Source organism: Pinus tabuliformis, chromosome 3_2 (assembly GCF_031772625.1).
Source record: "Pinus tabuliformis cultivar Carrire ecotype Pingquan chromosome 3_2, CPIR1, whole genome shotgun sequence".
In the NCBI taxonomy this organism is placed as follows: Eukaryota; Viridiplantae; Streptophyta; class Pinopsida; order Pinales; family Pinaceae; genus Pinus; species Pinus tabuliformis.
In genome coordinates, this window is record NC_142302.1 from 377159685 (window position 1) to 377178166 (window position 18482).

Sequence of the window (18482 nt, forward strand, 5' to 3'; positions counted from 1 at the left end):
AGCAGAGCCACTTCGAGTTCTAGTCAGGTCCACTAGACCAACCACACTCCAGGATGCTATCAGCAGGACCCGGGACTTACAGAATGCCTTACCCAGGACCCGGACACCTTACCACCAGAAACAGGCTTCCCAGCCTAAGGGGAAGTATGTGAGGATTCCGCCTCTGAAGGGGAATCCAGGACGAGCACAGATTGATGATGAAGCTAGGAGGGAGTTGAAGAAGAAGCGGTTGTGCTTTACCTATCAGGAGCCATGGGCACCAGGACATAGATGTGCGGTTGGCAAAGCACATTTTATTGAGGTCTTCTCCGAGAGCAGCGGGGAAGAGGATGATGTGGAGACAGGAGATAGTCATGCCGTGCAAGGTCCCTCGCCGCCTCCACCACCAGCAACAGGTGGTGCAGCTTTTGCACCTACCGGAGGAGCCCTTGCAGCATTGCGAGGTCCCAAGTATTTGACGCTACGCGTACGGGGGACAGTACATGGCCAGCGAGTATCAGTTTTGGTTGACAGTGGGGCAACCCACAACTTCATCGATGCACAAATGGTTGAGCGGAGAGGTATACCGACAGAGAACTTCGATGGATTTTCAATTTTGGTCCCAGGAGATCAAACCATGGTGTGTGCTCGTTATGTCCCAGAGTTATCAGTAACGATGGGCACTTACACACTCACTGACCACTTTTTCGTGGTCAACATTCCGGACACCAATGTAGCACTGGGTGTTCAATGGCTTATCACTCTGGGGAAGGTCACTACAAATTGGAAGGCCCTAGAGATGGAGTGGGATGATGAGAAGACAGGGAGGCATGAGAAGATACGGGGACAGCACACATATCTGCCTCAGACTGTTTTAGCTCATCGGATGGAGGCAGTCTTCCGGAAGGGAGACATAGAGTGGGCAGTGGAGCTGCGTGCATCAGAGGTAGGGACTACAGGGTAGACAGTGCACCCGAAGATACAGTCCATCCTTGACCGGTATGCCACAGTATTTGGGGAGATTCCACCGGGACAGCCACCGGACCGGGGGTTTGAGCACACCATTGAGCTTGAGCAGGGCATACAGGCAGTGATTACTACCCCTATATCCATCCCAAGGCCTATCGGGATGAGATTGAGCGGGCCATTCAGGAGTTGTTGGCTCTTGGGCACATTCGGCCGAGCACGAGTCCTTTTGCTTCTTCCGTGGTGTTGGTGAAGAAGAAGGACGGCACATTGAGGATGTGCATTGACTACAGGGCCCTGAACAAGAAGACATTGAAGAACAGGTACCCCATACCTAGGATCGATGAGTTGATGAATGAGCTGAGGGAAGCACAGTTCTTCTCAAAGATTGATTTGAGATCTGGGTACCATCAGATTCTCGTGAGGGAGCAGGACATTCCCAAGACCGCCTTCAGGTGTCACTATGGGCACTTTGAGTTTTTGGTGATGCCCTTCGGGCTAACCAACGCCCTAGCTACATTCCAGTCTTGCATGAATCACATCTTCTGCAGTCACTTAAGGAAGTTTGTGTTGGTGTTCTTTGATGATATCCTCATTTACAACAGGACTTGGGAGGAGCATCTCCAGCACATTGAGACAGTATTGCGCATCTTGGAGGAGCAACAGTTCTATGCCAAGCTCTCCAAGTGTGAGTTTGGGTTGACGGAGATGTTATACTTGGGACACATCATAGGGGTGGATGGAGTGAGGGTCCACGAGGAGAAGATCAGGGCCATCAGAGATTGGCTGGAGCCGAGGAACGTGACAGAACTCTGAGGGTTCATTGGCATTTGTACTTACTATCGGAAGCTTGTCAAGAGTTTCTCACAGCTTGCTGCACCCCTGACGGATCTGACGAAGGGGGCATTCAGTTGGTCGGATACTGCGCAGCGAGCCTTTGATAGGCTCAAGGAGGTTATGAGCAGCTGCCCAGTGCTTGCATTGACGGATTTTTCATAGCCATTTGTTTTGGAGTGTGATGCGTCGGGAGAGCGGGTCGGCGCAGTATTGATGCAGGGAGGTCACCCTATAGCCTTTGAGAGCCGGAAGCTCCTTCCGCATGAGAGGTTGTATTCTATATATGACAAGGAGATGCTAGCCATCATGCATGAATTGGCCAAGTTCCAGCAGTATTTAGTGGGTAACAGGTTCAAGGTAAGGACTGATCACAACAGCCTCAGGTTCTTTTTGGAGCAGAAGCAGCTACAGGAGAGGCAGCAGAAGTGGATCAGTAAGATCCAAGCATATGACTTTGACATTGAGTATGTCAAGGGTAAGAACAACGTGGTAGCAGATGCCCTTTCACGTAGACTAGCCACATTGTCTCTTATGAGCTTGGATGCACACTAGAGGACTCGACTCTTAGTGGAGTACTCCAAGGACATATTTGCACGTGAGGTTATGGATGGGCAGGTGGCGGATGATAGGTACAGGGTGGTCGATGAGATCATCTACCACAGGGACTGGATCTTCTTGACTGAGGGGTCTCAGCTCAAGAAGAAGATACTTCGGGCATCACATGATTCACCATTGGCTGGCCATCAAGGGTTTACCAAAACCTACAGGGCAATTAGAGAGAGGTTCTCATGGAAGGGCCTCAAGGAATACGTACTCCAGCATGTCCGGGAATGCGATGTTTGTCAGAGAAACAAGGGGGAGATGAACCATCCCGCAAGATTATTGCAGCCTATTCCCATTCCAGAGGGGAAATGGGAGTGTATTTCGATGGAATTCATCACAGGGTTGCCCATGGTTCAAGGCAAGGATTGCATCTTTGTCGTCGTTTATCGACTGATGAAGTACTCACACTTTTTAGCCATATCCGCACACTACACAGCAGCACAGGTGGCCGAGCTGTTCTCTAGAGAGATCTTCAAGTTACATGGTCTTCCCAAGACCATCACCAATGACAGGGACAGCCGTTTCATGGGCGGATTTTGGCAGGAGCTTTTCCGGTTGGTGGGGATGGAGTTGACACCGAGGACCAGTTATCACCCACAGACGGACGGGCAAACAGAGATAGTTAACAAGTGGCTGGAGGGCTACTTGTGTAACTATGTCAGCGGGCAGCAGCGAGCATGGCTGAAGTGGCTGCATCTGGTGGAGTGCTGCTACAACACTACACATCACATGTCCATTGGTATGACAACATTCTATGCTTTATATGGATATCATCCTTTATCTTTTGTTGACGTGATGTTTGGTGCTAGCAAGGCTCCGAGAGCCAAGATTTGGATCCAAGAGAGTTAGGATATTCTCCGAGCTCTCAAGGATAATATGGCTACAGCGCAGAACCAGCAGAAGTTGTATGCTGACAGGGGTCGGGTGGAGAGACAGTTTGAGGTAGGTGATTTGGTCTACCTACGATTACAGCCATACCGACAGTCGTCACTAAAGCAGAAGGGGGCTGAGAAGCTCAAGCCCCTCTATTATGGGCCATACAGGGTGATACGCAGGATTGGACAGATTACATATGAGTTGGAGCTGCCCCAAGGCAGCAAGATTCATAACGTCTTTCATGTATCATTCCTAAAGAAGGCATTGGGACTGCTTGTGACAGTGACAGATGAGCTACCGCCCACGGATGATGAGGGGCATTTGGTGTTGCAGCCAGAAGCTATTATTGATACCAGGGAGAGGCAGCTACGGAGCAGGACGGTCCGGGAATTCTTGGTGAGGTGGAAGAATTTACCGGATGAGGATGCCACTTTGGAGAGAGAGAAAATTTTGCAGCATCCATCACTTCAGTTGCTTGAGAACAAGCAAAATTTTGCCGGGGGAGACTGTAATATTCCTAATTAGCCATGGCTAATTGGAATATTCGATTTTGCTCAATTTTGCCTTCTATAGTTATTTATAAATAAAAAGGTGAGGAAAAAGGGGACATAACTCACTTTCAGAATAAAGTCACTCCCTAGTAGCACAACGTTGTGACTTAAAGGGGATCCAAGGGGGGCCAAAGGACCATGTAGAGATGGGGCCCACGCAGACACTTGGAGGGACTGCGCAGATGGAAAGGAACACGTGGCAAGAGAGGGATTACGTTGGAGGAGGTGGGCCTTGGGATTGAGAGAGGCCAACGCTATAAAGGAGAGAGGAGCCTCCTCATTTTGGCATTCGATTATGTGCATTTGAGCTAGTCACTTCGACTTAGAGCACGCTGGCTGTTTAGCCTGTCTGCAGCACTGTTTAGTGCATTGAGTGTCTCCGTTCGGAGATCTCACCCTTAGCCCCAGGGGACTTCGAGTGCCTACTCGGGCAAGGTAGTTTTCAGCAGTCTTTTGCAGTAGGATTGATCTTTGGCATTGTGGAGGAGCTGAGCATTTGAGGACTGCGCAGTCTTGAGAGAGAGGGACGTAGTTCTTTTGGTGGGAGTTCCGGATTGGGGTTTTGTGGAGGATTTGAGCTGGCAGATTGAACAAGGGATCAGCTCTTGCGTATTGGAGGATTTTGGCAGAGTTTCGGGCTGAGTTTTGGAGGACAGCGTAGATCCCCCAAGGGGGTGATTTTCGGAGGTCGGCTATTTCAAAAAAGCTTTCTGGGTTTTTCTGGGTTTCTTGATTAGAGTCTGATTTCAGAGTTTCAGCATTTTCTGAGGAGGGGAACAGCCCCAAATCCTCATTTGATTTCCAGTAGTAGCAACAGCACAGCAGTTCTCCAGCAGCTTGGACGCGGTTCAGAGAGAGGCCATTCCTTTGCTATTCTGAGTGTATTTCTTCACTTGCCTTGTGCAAGTCGAGGTGTCATCTTTCTGATCACCTCCTGTACTCATTCTGTTACTCAGTATAATAAAATGGCTTAGCATTTCTCTCTGCATTTCTTGAGTATCTGCTTATATTTCATGTTTACATTATTATATGTTGCACCCAATGTTGCACGAAGCGCCCCCCCTGGTTCCAAGCCCCAAAGCACGTCCCATACAGAAGCGCCTAGGAAGCTTGGCCGGAAGCACGCTTCTGAAATTCGGAAGCGCCGCTTCCAATTTTTTTGCCGCTTCCTGGAAATTCGGAAGCGTGGTATGGAAGCGCCGAAGCGCGCTTCATACAGCGCTTCGAGCATCGGAAGCATGGCGCTTCGAAGGAGGAAGCGTACGCTTCCCGTACGCTTCCGGAAAAGCGTTTAGAAAATCGTTTTTTTTTTCAATTTTTTTTTTTATTTTAGGTGAGTTTGCTTGTTGGAGGTGGGTCCACCTTGGGTTAGGGTGACGAATGAAGGCAAAAAAAAATATAAATATAGCAGATGCTCCCTCATGGTAATGTTAAATTCTTAAAGTAAAAGTGACATTCTCCTTTATTTTTCATTTTCATCCTTTAACCTAAATTTTTAACATTACCATGAAATGACTCAGGATGTTTGAGAGTGGTTCCAGCCTCATTGGACTTCATATGAAGAAAATAGAATTTCATATCCTATGCAAAATTCAGCAGACTTAACAATTTTTAGGAATTCAGGATCAATGGGATTGTGGCATTTCATTAGATTATATCAAGTATGAAGGTATGCGATTAGCATTTAATCAAGAGCACCAAGCCCTATATGTACCCTAGTGTTGGTGGTGTTAATTGTTGAACTCCTTTGTCATGCGGCACGCCCTTAGCAAAAAATTACCTTTCAATCAAGTCAAAATCATCGATCAAGCATGTTAAGCTTTTTCTACCATATTTTAAGTCTTGAATTAGGTAGTTTGATCAAAATTGGGCAATGTTGACTAATATCCCTAGACAATCGAGGTAGAGGCAAAGGCTAGACAAGAGGAGAAGAATCTAGATTCTAGATGGTTGATGCATCTAAATGGTTGATGCTCGAATAATTAATCATTAATGTACAATGGATGTTATATCTATCTTGATTTATGCAAAAATATGCATGTTTTCATGTCTTCTACAATTAATTTGCTATTTCGGATGTTTGTTTTGAGTATAAATGCAAAAAATATAAAAAAATATATATATATCTATAGCAGATGCTTCCGCGGACGCTTCGCTTCCTAGATTTTTGGAAAATGACATTTCCGCGTCCCCGCTTCCAAAAAACGCTTCCGCTTCGCCCCCGCTTCGTGCAACATTGGAACTTGCACCACTATTATTTTTATCACTTTGAGCTTCCCGGTTACTATATCATTTGGACGTATTTGGTTGGAGTTTGCTTGGGTTTGAGGGATATCCCGGAAACGGGATATTACAGTGAGCAAGTGCCTACATTACAAGTGATTTCTTTGCTGAACTATAAAGAGAGATAAGGAACTAAAATCACTTAATTGCCATCAGCAATCATGGAAAAGATGGATTCATTAAAGACCAACATCCATAGAACCAAGGACGACCTTGATTATGGAAAGATAAGGAAGCAATGCTCAAAGACATTATGACATTCATTGAGAAGAACATGGGGAATATATGGACAAATATCAAGCAGCTAAAGGACCGGAAAGGAACTCTATAAAACTCCTTTGGGAAACCATGTGCTGTAACTTGCAAAAGTATGGGAGCATGTCCTAATATCAAATTACATCATTTTTATCCCATGTGCTTTATTTCCTTGTCAAATGTCACATTAATTTTATAGCTAGCGTAGCACCATTTACAAACTTAATTAACATTAGTTGTTACATTATCTTCAAGCCTCTCCAAAACTCCAATCACGACTTTCAACAAAGAATTGCAGTCTGAACAATTCTTCCTGAATTACAATGGATTTCTCTGATGAAGCGTAAAGATACCTGAAGAACCAGATTTGCTTAATCACCACCAGCAATCCTGGAAGAGAGAGATTCATTAAAGGCAAACATCCACAGAGTCAAAGAGAACCTCTGATTATGCAAAGATAAGAACGCAGTGCTCAAATGGACTATGACATTCAATGAGAAGGAGATAGGGAAGATATGGGCAAATATCGAGCAGCTAAAGGATTGTGACGGAATCCCATAACAGTCCTTTGAAAAGCTATGTGCCATTGATACCAATACATAGAAGCACACAGACGACATGGCTGAAGTATGATGCAGACTCCTCTTCAAGCCTTTGACTTCGTATTGTTATTCTCTAGATCTCCCATCCACCCCATGTAGATATTGCGAGTACTTTCAATCTTTCTGAAATACATGCATTATTATCTACAAGGACCTTGTTCTCGCACTTGTGTATCCTTTTAAGTATAAGAACATGAGCTGACAAAAATTTTGAAACCTTGTCATTTTGATCATTATCTACTTGCTCGTATAACGAAGCCATATTGTACTTTTTCATATTTTTAACATAAATACTGGTATATATTTCACGAAGTAATACATAATGCACTTCTAAATAGAAACAGAATAAAATTATGAATCAAGGATCAATCCCTCAGATACTAAAACAATGGTGAGCACATTATATTTACCGTTTTTCCATACAGTGTTTCTCCAGTAGGAACACCCAACATCCTCTCTTTGAATGCTTTCTCCATGCCTTTCTGCAGGACCCTTATCAGAGGTAAGAGACATTTCTAGATTATGAGGTTGGACGAAAATATAATAATGAACATCATAAACATAAACAAAATAACATATTTATAAACTAGTGGGAAAAGTAGAAATATTTCACAAGGGTCTATTGACCTTCACTACATACGGTTTTTTATCATTGATATATAAATGAAAAACGTTCTGTTCTAGAGAATTTGTTCACTTTTAAAACAATTTATATTGATCCCACGTCAATCTCTAACCTTTTCTTCTATAAAGGATGTTGGGTGAATGTTAGTATTGAGTCATTGTAAACCATCTCATTTGTAATTTTTTTGGCATTGTCATTAGGAGGTCCTGGATGGACTCAAGAAAGTAGAATCTTCGTCTAGCGTTCTCTCTATTCTTGAAAATGTAAGCCACTTAGCTAAAAATATGATATAAATACTCAAAAGACGCATTAAGAAAACAGCTGTTATATCACCCTAGCTTATCCTTGAAAGGAACTAATATAAATGTGTGGCAAATAACTGCCACAATGATGCTTTGGCCAAAGCTTTTAGTGAGGGTAACTAACAAACAGACCCTCTAAATTATAATAATGGCCCAATACATTATCAAGAAAAGAACATTATCTCCTGTTTAGAGAAATTGGACTCATGCATTTACTTGAGTTCAAAATTCAGAGGTATCCCTATTTAGCATTATATGGCCCTTTTCTATACAGCTATTTTCTCCTAAAACACGAAGCCATCTGTTATACAAAATCATTAAAAGCACAAAATAGATGCATGACAGGGTTTTTCTTCCTTTCCCTTCCCAAATAAGGAGATTAACATCTCTCACCAAACACAAAATCCACACACACTGCACAAAACTACTATTAACAATTAAAAATTCTCAAATATCTCCATATTGAATTATTGATTCCAAACTGGATCAACTAGAAGAATCCTAGAGAAGGGAAATGCGATTGACTAGAAAATGTATTATCAAATTGACTCACAAATCTGGGAGATGCGCTAGAAATCTTAGACGAGCGCATCTACTATATTGGTTTGACTACATATGTTGACAACTAGAATAGGAGATTGACTATATTCTATGAGAGACATGGATTGGATTAGCAATAGCCTTGTCACTTATATTATGCCACAATTAGACATATGTCATCAGGAGGAAATGTCTATGTGGCATTCGATGATCAACAAAAGTCAACTAGACAGTGGGCATTGATTATTAAAGGGGAGTCAAACTGTTTCATAACTAAAGCGCAAGAGCAACTAAACAGATCTGACTGACTCTTCGAGATGGGTTATAAAAGGTAGGCTGCAGGATGGAGAGGAGTTGGATGAACTGGAAAGAGATTGGACAATCTCATTATAGAAGTCAATTGAAGAATCACAACAAACTTAGAGAGTGATCACATTCAAAAGTGTTAAATTTAGGTATGTTCTATTCTTAGTGCAATTTACTTCAATTTTTCATATTAGCCCAATGTCAAAATTCAGATTAGCAATCACATCAGCATGATAGTAAAGTGCAGATAGAACATAAACATACACAGCAGAAGACAAGCCAAGACAAGAGGACACAAGATGTGGTACCAGCCAGGGACAAACCCCAATGTGGAGAAACCCTTGATCAATTCTTCTTATATTCTTCAATAGTTCAGCAGAGAGAGATAGTACAAATATACAAATCTGAGATTTTGTGACAGCAGTAGAAAACCCTTGACCAGAGAAGTCAATGCTGGTCAAACTGGACAGACTCTTTCATCCAAGTATCATCAACAGGAAGCTCATCACACAGAGTCAAACATAGTCAAGCCTTGACTCAATATAATTCCCAGAACGCTGTAGTCTTCTTGCTGCATAAGCTGTCCCTGTTTCATAAGATAGGACATCATCCTTCATTCTCCATATGGTCAATAAGGCAGGCCTTCTAAGGCTGTGATGAACCAAGTAGAGACTCCACCACTGCACCGCTGTCCAGGTCTCATTGGAAATCCTGAGAACAGCCTTTGTTGCTAGCTATGGCCTGCGGCCTAGCCGAGCAACAAGTTAGGCCTCCAGTCCTTTATCAAACAGCATCCAAGCACCATCAACGCAGCAATACTTTATCCTATAAGAACTTGACTCTGCTGTCAGCCCTTTCCAACATCCAACTGTTTACATAAGCTGATCTAGGGCAGATTTCTTCAACGCATTCCTTCATTATGTAACAGTGGCTTACCAACCTTGCACACAGTCCTTAAGGCATGTCTTAAATGTCTTCAATGATCATGCTGTCACCTACAGCAATCCAAATTTATATGCTGTCCTTTCAGACCTCCTTATACTGTGAATAAGTGCCATCTTTTGCTGCAGATAAGGAGTCTCTTTCATGACAGCAAATAGGAGCCTTCACAAGACTATGAATGGGCCTCTTAACAGCAGATTAGGGCTGCGTAATAAGGACCTTTGGGACAGCGGATTAGGGCCACCTTCATACTGCATATTGGTACTCCTCTTGACAGCTACAGGTCTCCTTTTTAACTGCGGCCAGACCTCCTTGTAAGACATGACTGCGGCTAGGCATCATTGTGACAGCAGCTAGGTCCTTAGAAGACTGCGGCTAGATCCTTAGATGATGGTGGCTAGATCCTTCCCTTGGACTGCGTATAAGTCTCCTCCATGACTGTGGCTTGATCTCATTAGGGCAGCATACAGGTCTCTCCTCCATGGCAGCATATAAGACTCCTCCATGATTGCGTCTAGATCTCATTAGGGCAGCGTAGAAGTCTTCATGACTGAAGCTTGATCTTCATTAGGGCAGCGTAGAGGTCTCTCCTTAGGTCTGCAATTAGAGCTCCTTCCTTCACTACGTCTAGGGTTTCTCCCTTTAGATCTCTCTAGCCACCAAAACCCAAACGAGTGGAGAGAGATCCTAGGAGAAGTGTGTACAAAATGACTTGAGGACCTCTTCAATTTATAATAAAACGTCGAGGGTAATTTGGTTGCTGACTGACCTTAATGAAGTGTCACATAACACAAATAAATTCATATCTCCATGAATACATGTTGAAATCGGATGATCTTTAGATCAATCCTACACCTCTCGACAAGAGGAATCCAAGAAAAATATCAGTTGCCATAAATAAGAAGACCAGCATGGAGTTTGGCCCTAGTTGCCAATTTTAACACACCCTCTCAACTAGGGAGAACTCCATCTGCTAATCCATCTGCCAGACTGTACTATCCCTGCCATCAACGTAATGCCCTGCACTGCTATTCTCTGCTTTGCTGAACTTTGAAGAAGAAGAAGTGATCGAGAATGTATCATACCATTCTCTACTGACCTGAAGTCAGTCCCATATAAAGAGAGTGTCTCATACCACTCTTACTGATCCGAAATCAGTTCCAAATAAAGAGAGTGTATCATACCACTCTTACTAATCCGAAATCAGTTCCAAATAAAGAGGTTGTATCATACCACTCTTACTTATCCGAAATCAGTTCCAATTGATCCTAGATCACTATCATCCTAGCATAGAGAGTATGGTAGTACACGATGTGTCCATCAGTAGTACTATGGTCCCTATCCTCATTTCTCTGCTCATTGACCAGATGAGAGGTACTTCCCATGAGTCCTAGACTGCATGGGTAGGATGTCTAAGCAGGAGAATGATGAACCACTCATCCTGCCTACATGTCACCATGGGGTATCCCAAGGGAAGGCTGAACCACTCACCCTATACACAACAAATCACTAGGGGAAGGTTGAACCACTCACCCTATGGTTATTCATCGTTCCAAGAAGTACCCCATGCCCCCCGGAGCTCCCAAAGCTCAATATCCATATCATATGGGACCCTCAGGAGAGGGTCTCTCTAAGACTCCTAGTCGTTTTCGAAAAGTCAAGAATTTGACTTTTCCCAAGGGCTTCGTCAGAATATCGATGATCTACACATTAGTCCTAATGCGAAGGAGCCTTCTTGCTCCTTCTTGTACCATATCCCAGATGAAGTGGTACCTGATGTCTATAAGCTTGGAGCGATCATAGAATACGGGATTCCTCTGTTGATTTGGGGTAGCATCGGATGTGCTCTAGCCATGAAAATTCGTGGAGAGGCTAAAGCACATGAGATCTCCAAGATGTAATATCCCTAACCCGAAATATTCCTCAAAGCCCAGCAAAACTCCAACCAAATACGTGCAAATGATATAATAACCCCAAAAAAATGACAAAATAACTGTGGCACAGCATATAATAACGTAAACAGGAAATATAAGCAGATACTCAAGAAATGCAGCGTAAAATGCTAAGCCATTTTATTATACTGAGCAATAAGATAAGTACAGGAGGTGATCAGAAAGATGGCACTTCGACTTGCACAAGGCAAGTGAAGAAATACTCTCAGAATAACAAAGAATGGCCTCTCTGCATGGATGTTGTTGCTGCTGCTAGAAAACAAATGATGATTTGGAGCTGCTCCCCTCCTCAGAAAAAGTTGAAACTCTGGATTCGGGCTCTACTCAAGAAACCCAGAAAAACCCAGAAAGCTTTCCTGGAATGGTCGACCCCCGAAAAACACCCCCTTGGGGTTCTGCACAGTTCCTCAATGCCCTGCGCTGCCACTGAAGAAGCCCCTCTAAACTCTGCTTGAAACCCTTCCAAAAATCCTCCAATGAGACAATAGTTGGAACCCTGCTCAATCACCCAGCATAAATCCACCTGCAAACCCCAATCCAGCACTGCAACCAAAAAGAACTGCGTCCCTCTCCAGGTGCTGCGCAGTCCTCCAAAACGCTGATGAAACTGCTGCTGAAATGCTGATAAACTACTACTGAAATACTGATGGAAATACCTTGCCCAAGTAGGCACTTGAAGTCCCCCGGGGCTAAGGGTGAGATCTCCGAACGGAGACACTCAATGCACTAAACAGTGTTGCAGACTAGCTAACTAGCCAGCATGCTCAAAAGTCGAAACAACTAGCTCAAAATGCACATAACTGAATGATCCAAAATGAGGGGGCTCTTCTCTATTTTATAGCCTCTGCCTCACACAATCCATAGGCTCACCTCCTCCTGCGTGATTCCCCTCTTGCCATGTGTTCTTCCCTCCTGCGCAGTCCCTCCATGTGTTTGCGTGGGCCCCATTTCTGCGTCCCCCTTTGGCCCCCTTGGCTCCTCCTTAAGTCACAATGTTGTGCTACTAGGAAGTGACTTTTTATTCTTAAAGTGAGTTATGTCCCTTAGTCCTCACTTTTTTATTTATAAATAACTATAAAGCAAAAATTGGGCAAAATCAAATATTCCAATTAGCCATGGCTAATTAGGAATATTACAGTCTCCCCTGGAAAAATGTTGTTTGTCCTCAAACAACTGAAGTGATGGATGCTGCAAGATCTTCTCACTCTCCCAAGTGGCATCCTCATCCGGCAAATTCTTCCACCTCACCAAGAATTCCTGGACCGTCCTGCTCCGCAACTGCCTTTCCCTGCTATCAATGATAGCCTTCGGCTGCAATACCAAATGCCCCTCGTCATCCATGGGTGGTAGCTCATCTGTCACTGTCACCTGCTGCCCCAATGCCTTCTTTAGGCATGATACATGAAAAATGTTATGAATCTTGCTGCCTTGGGGCAACTCCAACTCATATGCAACCTGTCCAATCCTGCGTATGACCCTATATGGCCCATAAAAGCGGGGCTTGAGCTTCTCAGCCCCCTTCTGCTTCAGTGACAACTGTCTATATGGCTGTAATCGTAGGTAGACCATGTCCCCTACCTCGAACTGCCTCTCCACCCGACCCCTGTCGGCCTACAGCTTCTACTGGTTCTGGGCTGTAGCCATGTTATCCTTGAGAGCTCAGAGGATATCCTGACTCTCTTGGATCCAAATCTTGGCTCTGGGAGCCCTGCTATCACCAAACATCACGTCAACAAAAGATAAAGGATGATACAAATATAAGGCATAAAATGGTGACATACCAATGGACATGTGATGTGAAGTCGTTAAACACACATGGACAGCAAGACAATGTGAAAGATAAAACATGCAATACATTTTTTATTAACATCAGATATACATTTATAGTACAATATGTGACTCTTGGGTTTCAAATCCCAAGGTCTCTTGGACTGTTTTTGTCCATTCAACTTCCACACTAACCATTTAGGATTAGGTGTCCAACATTTCCCCCTTAATCCGAAGGGTTATGTATGAGTCCAAGAAGAGAGCTGTAATACAAAATGTGCAAAAAATGCATGGCAGCACTAGGCTGAATGTGCTCTATGAAATGTTGGTAAAAAAGGGCGATGGTTTAAGGATGACCACCAACACTGGAACGCTTAGTGCAGTTCCCGGAACTCTTCCAAAACTGGCAAGAAGTTGGAGTCTTCTGCTAGAGGAAGTGTTCTTAATCTGTGATGGTTTAAGGATGACCAACAACTCTGGAATGCTTAATGCAATTCCTGGAACTCTTCCAAAACTGGCAAGAAGCTGGTGTCTTCTGCTAGAGGAAGTGTTCTCAATTGTGTTCCTGGAATGCTTCCAAAGCTGGCAAGAAGCTGAAGTCTTCTGCTAGAGGAAGTGTCCCAGATTGCCAACTGAAGGCATGCTCAGGGGCATCTTTGTCTCTGGCTACAACTCTGAAACTGGTGTGGCAGGTTGTGGCTCAGGCTCGCTTGATGTGACTTTGAAGCTTGTAGATGACCATCATTTCCCCCCCTGTCAGATACAAGGTGAGATGATGGAGGAAACTCAACTGCAAGACTGTTCAATATTCTGGAACAAGTTCTGACATGTGTTTGAAATATCTTCTTGGCTGTTGATGCTCATTGCCAAGAAGCGATCCATCCAAGATGAATCTTTGTTCTTGCAGGACGTTTATTTCTGAAGCATCTGTGTGAAGAATGACTGGTTTTATGACAGTGCTTACATGGATGAAGATCAAAACAGTGATCTTTCAAATGGCCAACTCGGTCACAGTGTTGGCATTTCATGATCTGTTGTTGTTGTTGTTGTTGTTGCTATGGAAGAGGCGCAGAATCTGGAACAGCTGAAGCTGAACTGTCATGAGAAGCAGGTGAACTGTCATGAATGAATCCAGCACTCTGAAACTGAATGGGCTTGGCATAGTCTGGAATATGAAAGGACAAGTCCTTGTCATATCCAAGACCAGTTTTGTGCTTGTTGTGGACAAGTTGTTCCCAAGGTCTGATGATGGGCTTGGGAAGTGCAGACTGAGTTTCTGCATCTACATATACAACTGCTGCTTTATTTGAATGAACTGTACCATTATTAACATGCTGCTGATGGGTGGTTGTCTCAATGTTCTGAACAGAAACAGGTTCAGAATGGTGTCTATTTTGATGTAGCTCTTCTTGCTGTAGCTGTGATTCAAGCTACAAAAAATCGATCTTTTCTTGTGCATCATGCAGGCAGGTCTGAATGTCACAAAGAGTGTCTTTGCTAACATTTACCTTCCCACCAATAGTGGAGTGTATTAGTGTATTCAGTAACTCTAATACATCATCAAATCTAGCCATTGTCTCAACAAAGAAATGAACACTCAGCAAGTCTAGACAAACCCTAGCTATTGAAGATTTCAAAAAATTAAGAATATCAGTTTGAAAAAGGCACTCAACTAATTCCAGCTAAGAATTTAGCCAATCACTAACAGATTTGTGTCCAGCAAGAATGAGAGGCTCAAAGTCCTTCCAACACAGATACAATAGATATGTTTCACCCTTAAAATGCTCAGGTATACCAAGATACGCTTTGTATGGATGCACAACTAAATCACTGCTTCCTTCTTTGAAATTCGAACTTCAACCTACAAGAATGGATTACATATACCTCTGATATATCAACTCTAATAATAACAGAGATCTGAAGTAGAATATACCAGCAAATGTTAGGAAGAACAGTGGCTGTAGATAAGTGTTATAACATCAAAGAAGCTCCATCATTACAGAGAAAACACCACCGTGATAATATATGCAACGTATTCAGCTCCAAGACAGAAATAAATATGGAGTGTCTTCAATATATTCACAGCCAATGAGATGAGGAAGTTTGAGACCCTCTATAGCAGAGGTACATCACCAAACATCACTTCCAATAGTCTATACTCATTAAGATTTCAAGCACAGGTATAGTGATATGCTGCTCAACTGAAACAACCACAGAAAATACAAGTTTGTATCAAGAGTCCGTTGGATTGTGCCACATGAATCTCATAAAATCAATCTGCCAGATGGTACAGTGTATATTCCACAAACCGTGGCTGTAGTCTATCACACCCACCTTGCCACTCTGGGATTAGCCTCTGGTGCTTGAATCACTTAATCACTGTTTGACTTACCCAACCTGAATGCTGATTTCTGCGGATTTTTTGTTAAATTGAGATGTTCACATGTCAGGAAGGTTTTCAAGGCATTTATCACCAATCCATTTCACAAGCCTGATACATAAATGATCATCCACAAACTGCTCCATCAACTGATCCTAATGCCGCGAAATTTCAACTTAAAGAATAACAGGAGGAGCAATATACAAATTCTCCCTCGTTTCAGGAAAAGGGGCTGAACAGCAACAACATCCACTTCAGTAAACCAAACAGTTACACAAAACCTTCAATCCTGACAGAACAATACCATCATGTAACCCATTTCCTCTCTCTGCAGCACAACAGCATGAACAACTATGGTGGTTTTCCACAGCTTATTATGTTAAAAAGCAGTTACAGTGAATCTTGAAATAGCCTATCTCTGGCAGCCCGCCATTGTAGCAACAACCAACGAGCAATGATGTTCCACCGTTCTCGCTCACGCAATTCTGCAATATTGATACGCCTCCGAAACCTAATCGACAGCTTGTCTCTGCCACGAGAATAGCCAGATCCTTCACTGAATAGCGGAAAATTGTCAACGATTCCGCCTCGATCACCAGCACTACCAATCTGAGACTTCACAGGGAGCCTCAAATCGCCGGGAATTTTCCAGATAGCTGGAACGATGAAGATTAATGGAATGAAAGCCGATATAATAAATAATGTCGGTGAGAAAACCGTCGGAGGCTTATGGCAAAGAGATAGGAGCGCTCTATTTTGTCAAACGCTTCATTTTCTGAAACCACGACGGCCGAGTGATTGACTACACACTGATACTCCTCCATACGCCCACCTCTGAGAAGGAAATGACAACTGGGAACTTGGTGCACCTCCGCCTTGTATCCATCAGAGCCTCAAGATTAACGTTTAATGTGTTCTACCGAGAAGAAGTACAATTACATTAGGGACAGAAAACATACTTCTGAGGAGATGTTAAATACACGGTTCTATCGCTAAGCGCAAAACCTTTGTGAAGTATTTTTCAGGACAGCAAATACACTTGATCACAACTCGCACTGCATCTTGGAAATCTTCAGCCACGTCTTCTTCGAGGGACTTTTTGTACCGAATATGATATGCTTGCCTCACCATCAATAGTTCAGCCGAAGATCGAGCACTGGAAATTTCTAAAAGCGATATATTCTTTCCATTCCACTTCTTTATTGCATCATGAGATATGACCGCATCACGTTCAGCTGGATCTAGTACCCAAAGGAATACAGCTTTCTCAAAGTCCAATGCGCAATTCCAAACATTTATTTCTTGTCACAATCCCTGACAGGCACGTATATATATATAAATCGCCTCGGCTATGGTTACAGGCACGTATATATATATAAATCGCCCCGGCTATGGTTACAGGCACGTATATATATATAAATCGCCCCGGCTATGGTTACAAGCAGAGATTTATCATGACAAAGATATACATCTCCGGTCCTTATACAGTTCACGGTTTAGGGTGGTCTGGAAGTGGGTTGCGACTACAATGGCGGAGCTGAACCGAAAAAATGGACACCCCCTTCCTTTGATTGGGAAAGCGAGCAGATATACAAGAAAGTGGCCTGGGAGAACGAAGAGTCACGGGATCGAATCGCAGCGGGCAAATACAAGAGCTCTTTGAGGGTTCATCAGAGTGATGCAAGCATAACTGGAAAGCTGATGAACTCCAAGCATTCCTCAGAAGGACCGCTGCCAGTTAGATTTCAAGACGCAGTCTCTTCCACCAACAAATCTCTAGTAGTCCACAAACAAAGAGTGAACAGCATGGAAGAAAGAAAAGTAGAGAGAACCAATTCTCGGGAGCACATCTGCGATGGCCAAGGACCTCCACTCAAATTTCAGGGCGCTCAGAAAATTACCACAAACATCAGGCGCAATTTAACAGGGGATCATCCTAATCCATCAGGGCCAGGGACAGTTACTCAGAAAATTGGTACAAACATCAGACACGATATATCAGAGGAGCATCATAATCCATCAGGGCCAGGCAGGGGCGTTTCAATGGAATGAAAAGAGCAGCACAGCGTTTCATTAATGTCAGAACAGTGTACAGTAATGTCACCAGCTTTTAGTAATGAGGTGTAGTAAAAATGGAATGCGCAGAGGTCGACAGGCGTTTCTGAGGCAGAGTCAGAGGTCAGGTAACGCAGAGCATTAATATTCAACAGCCATTCAATAATGATACCAACGCAGCGTTAAAATTGAACAGCGTTAATATGATATGGACAACGTTCAAATGGAAACGCATTCAAAAAATGTTATGAAACAGCGTTAAACCGATATGGACAGATGTGCAGTCTCAGGACAGAGGCGCTCAGTCTCAGGACAGTTTATGAATGAATGAGAGTGCATGAAACGCTTATGGACAGAGAGCGCAGGTAAAAATATGGCAGACAGACATGTCAGAAGAACTGCTTGGACAGTGCTGGAATACGCCTGCTCACATTAATTATGCAGGGCAGGAATACGCCTGCTCTGATACCATGTTAAACACACATGGACAGCAAGACAATGTGAAAGATAAAACATGCAATACATTTTTTATTAACATCAGATATACATTTATAGTACAATATGTGACTCTTGGGTTTCAGATCCCAAGGTCTCTTGGACTGCTTTTGTCCATTCAACTTCCACACTAACCATTTAGGATTAGGTGTCCAACAGAAGTATT

At 43.4% G+C, this 18482-nt stretch overlaps 1 protein-coding gene across 2 annotated transcripts in view; it reads right to left on the reverse strand.

Annotated features, from left to right (window-relative positions):
- Positions 1–18482, reverse strand: part of LOC149180990 (uncharacterized) — a 388049-nt gene that overhangs the window by 285049 nt on the left and 84518 nt on the right. For both annotated transcript variants that reach the window (XM_089416396.1, XM_089416397.1), the window contains exon 4: positions 7363–7434. In XM_089416396.1, coding sequence (XP_089272522.1) covers positions 7363–7434 — 72 coding nt within the window. The remainder of the gene's footprint in view (positions 1–7362; positions 7435–18482) is intronic.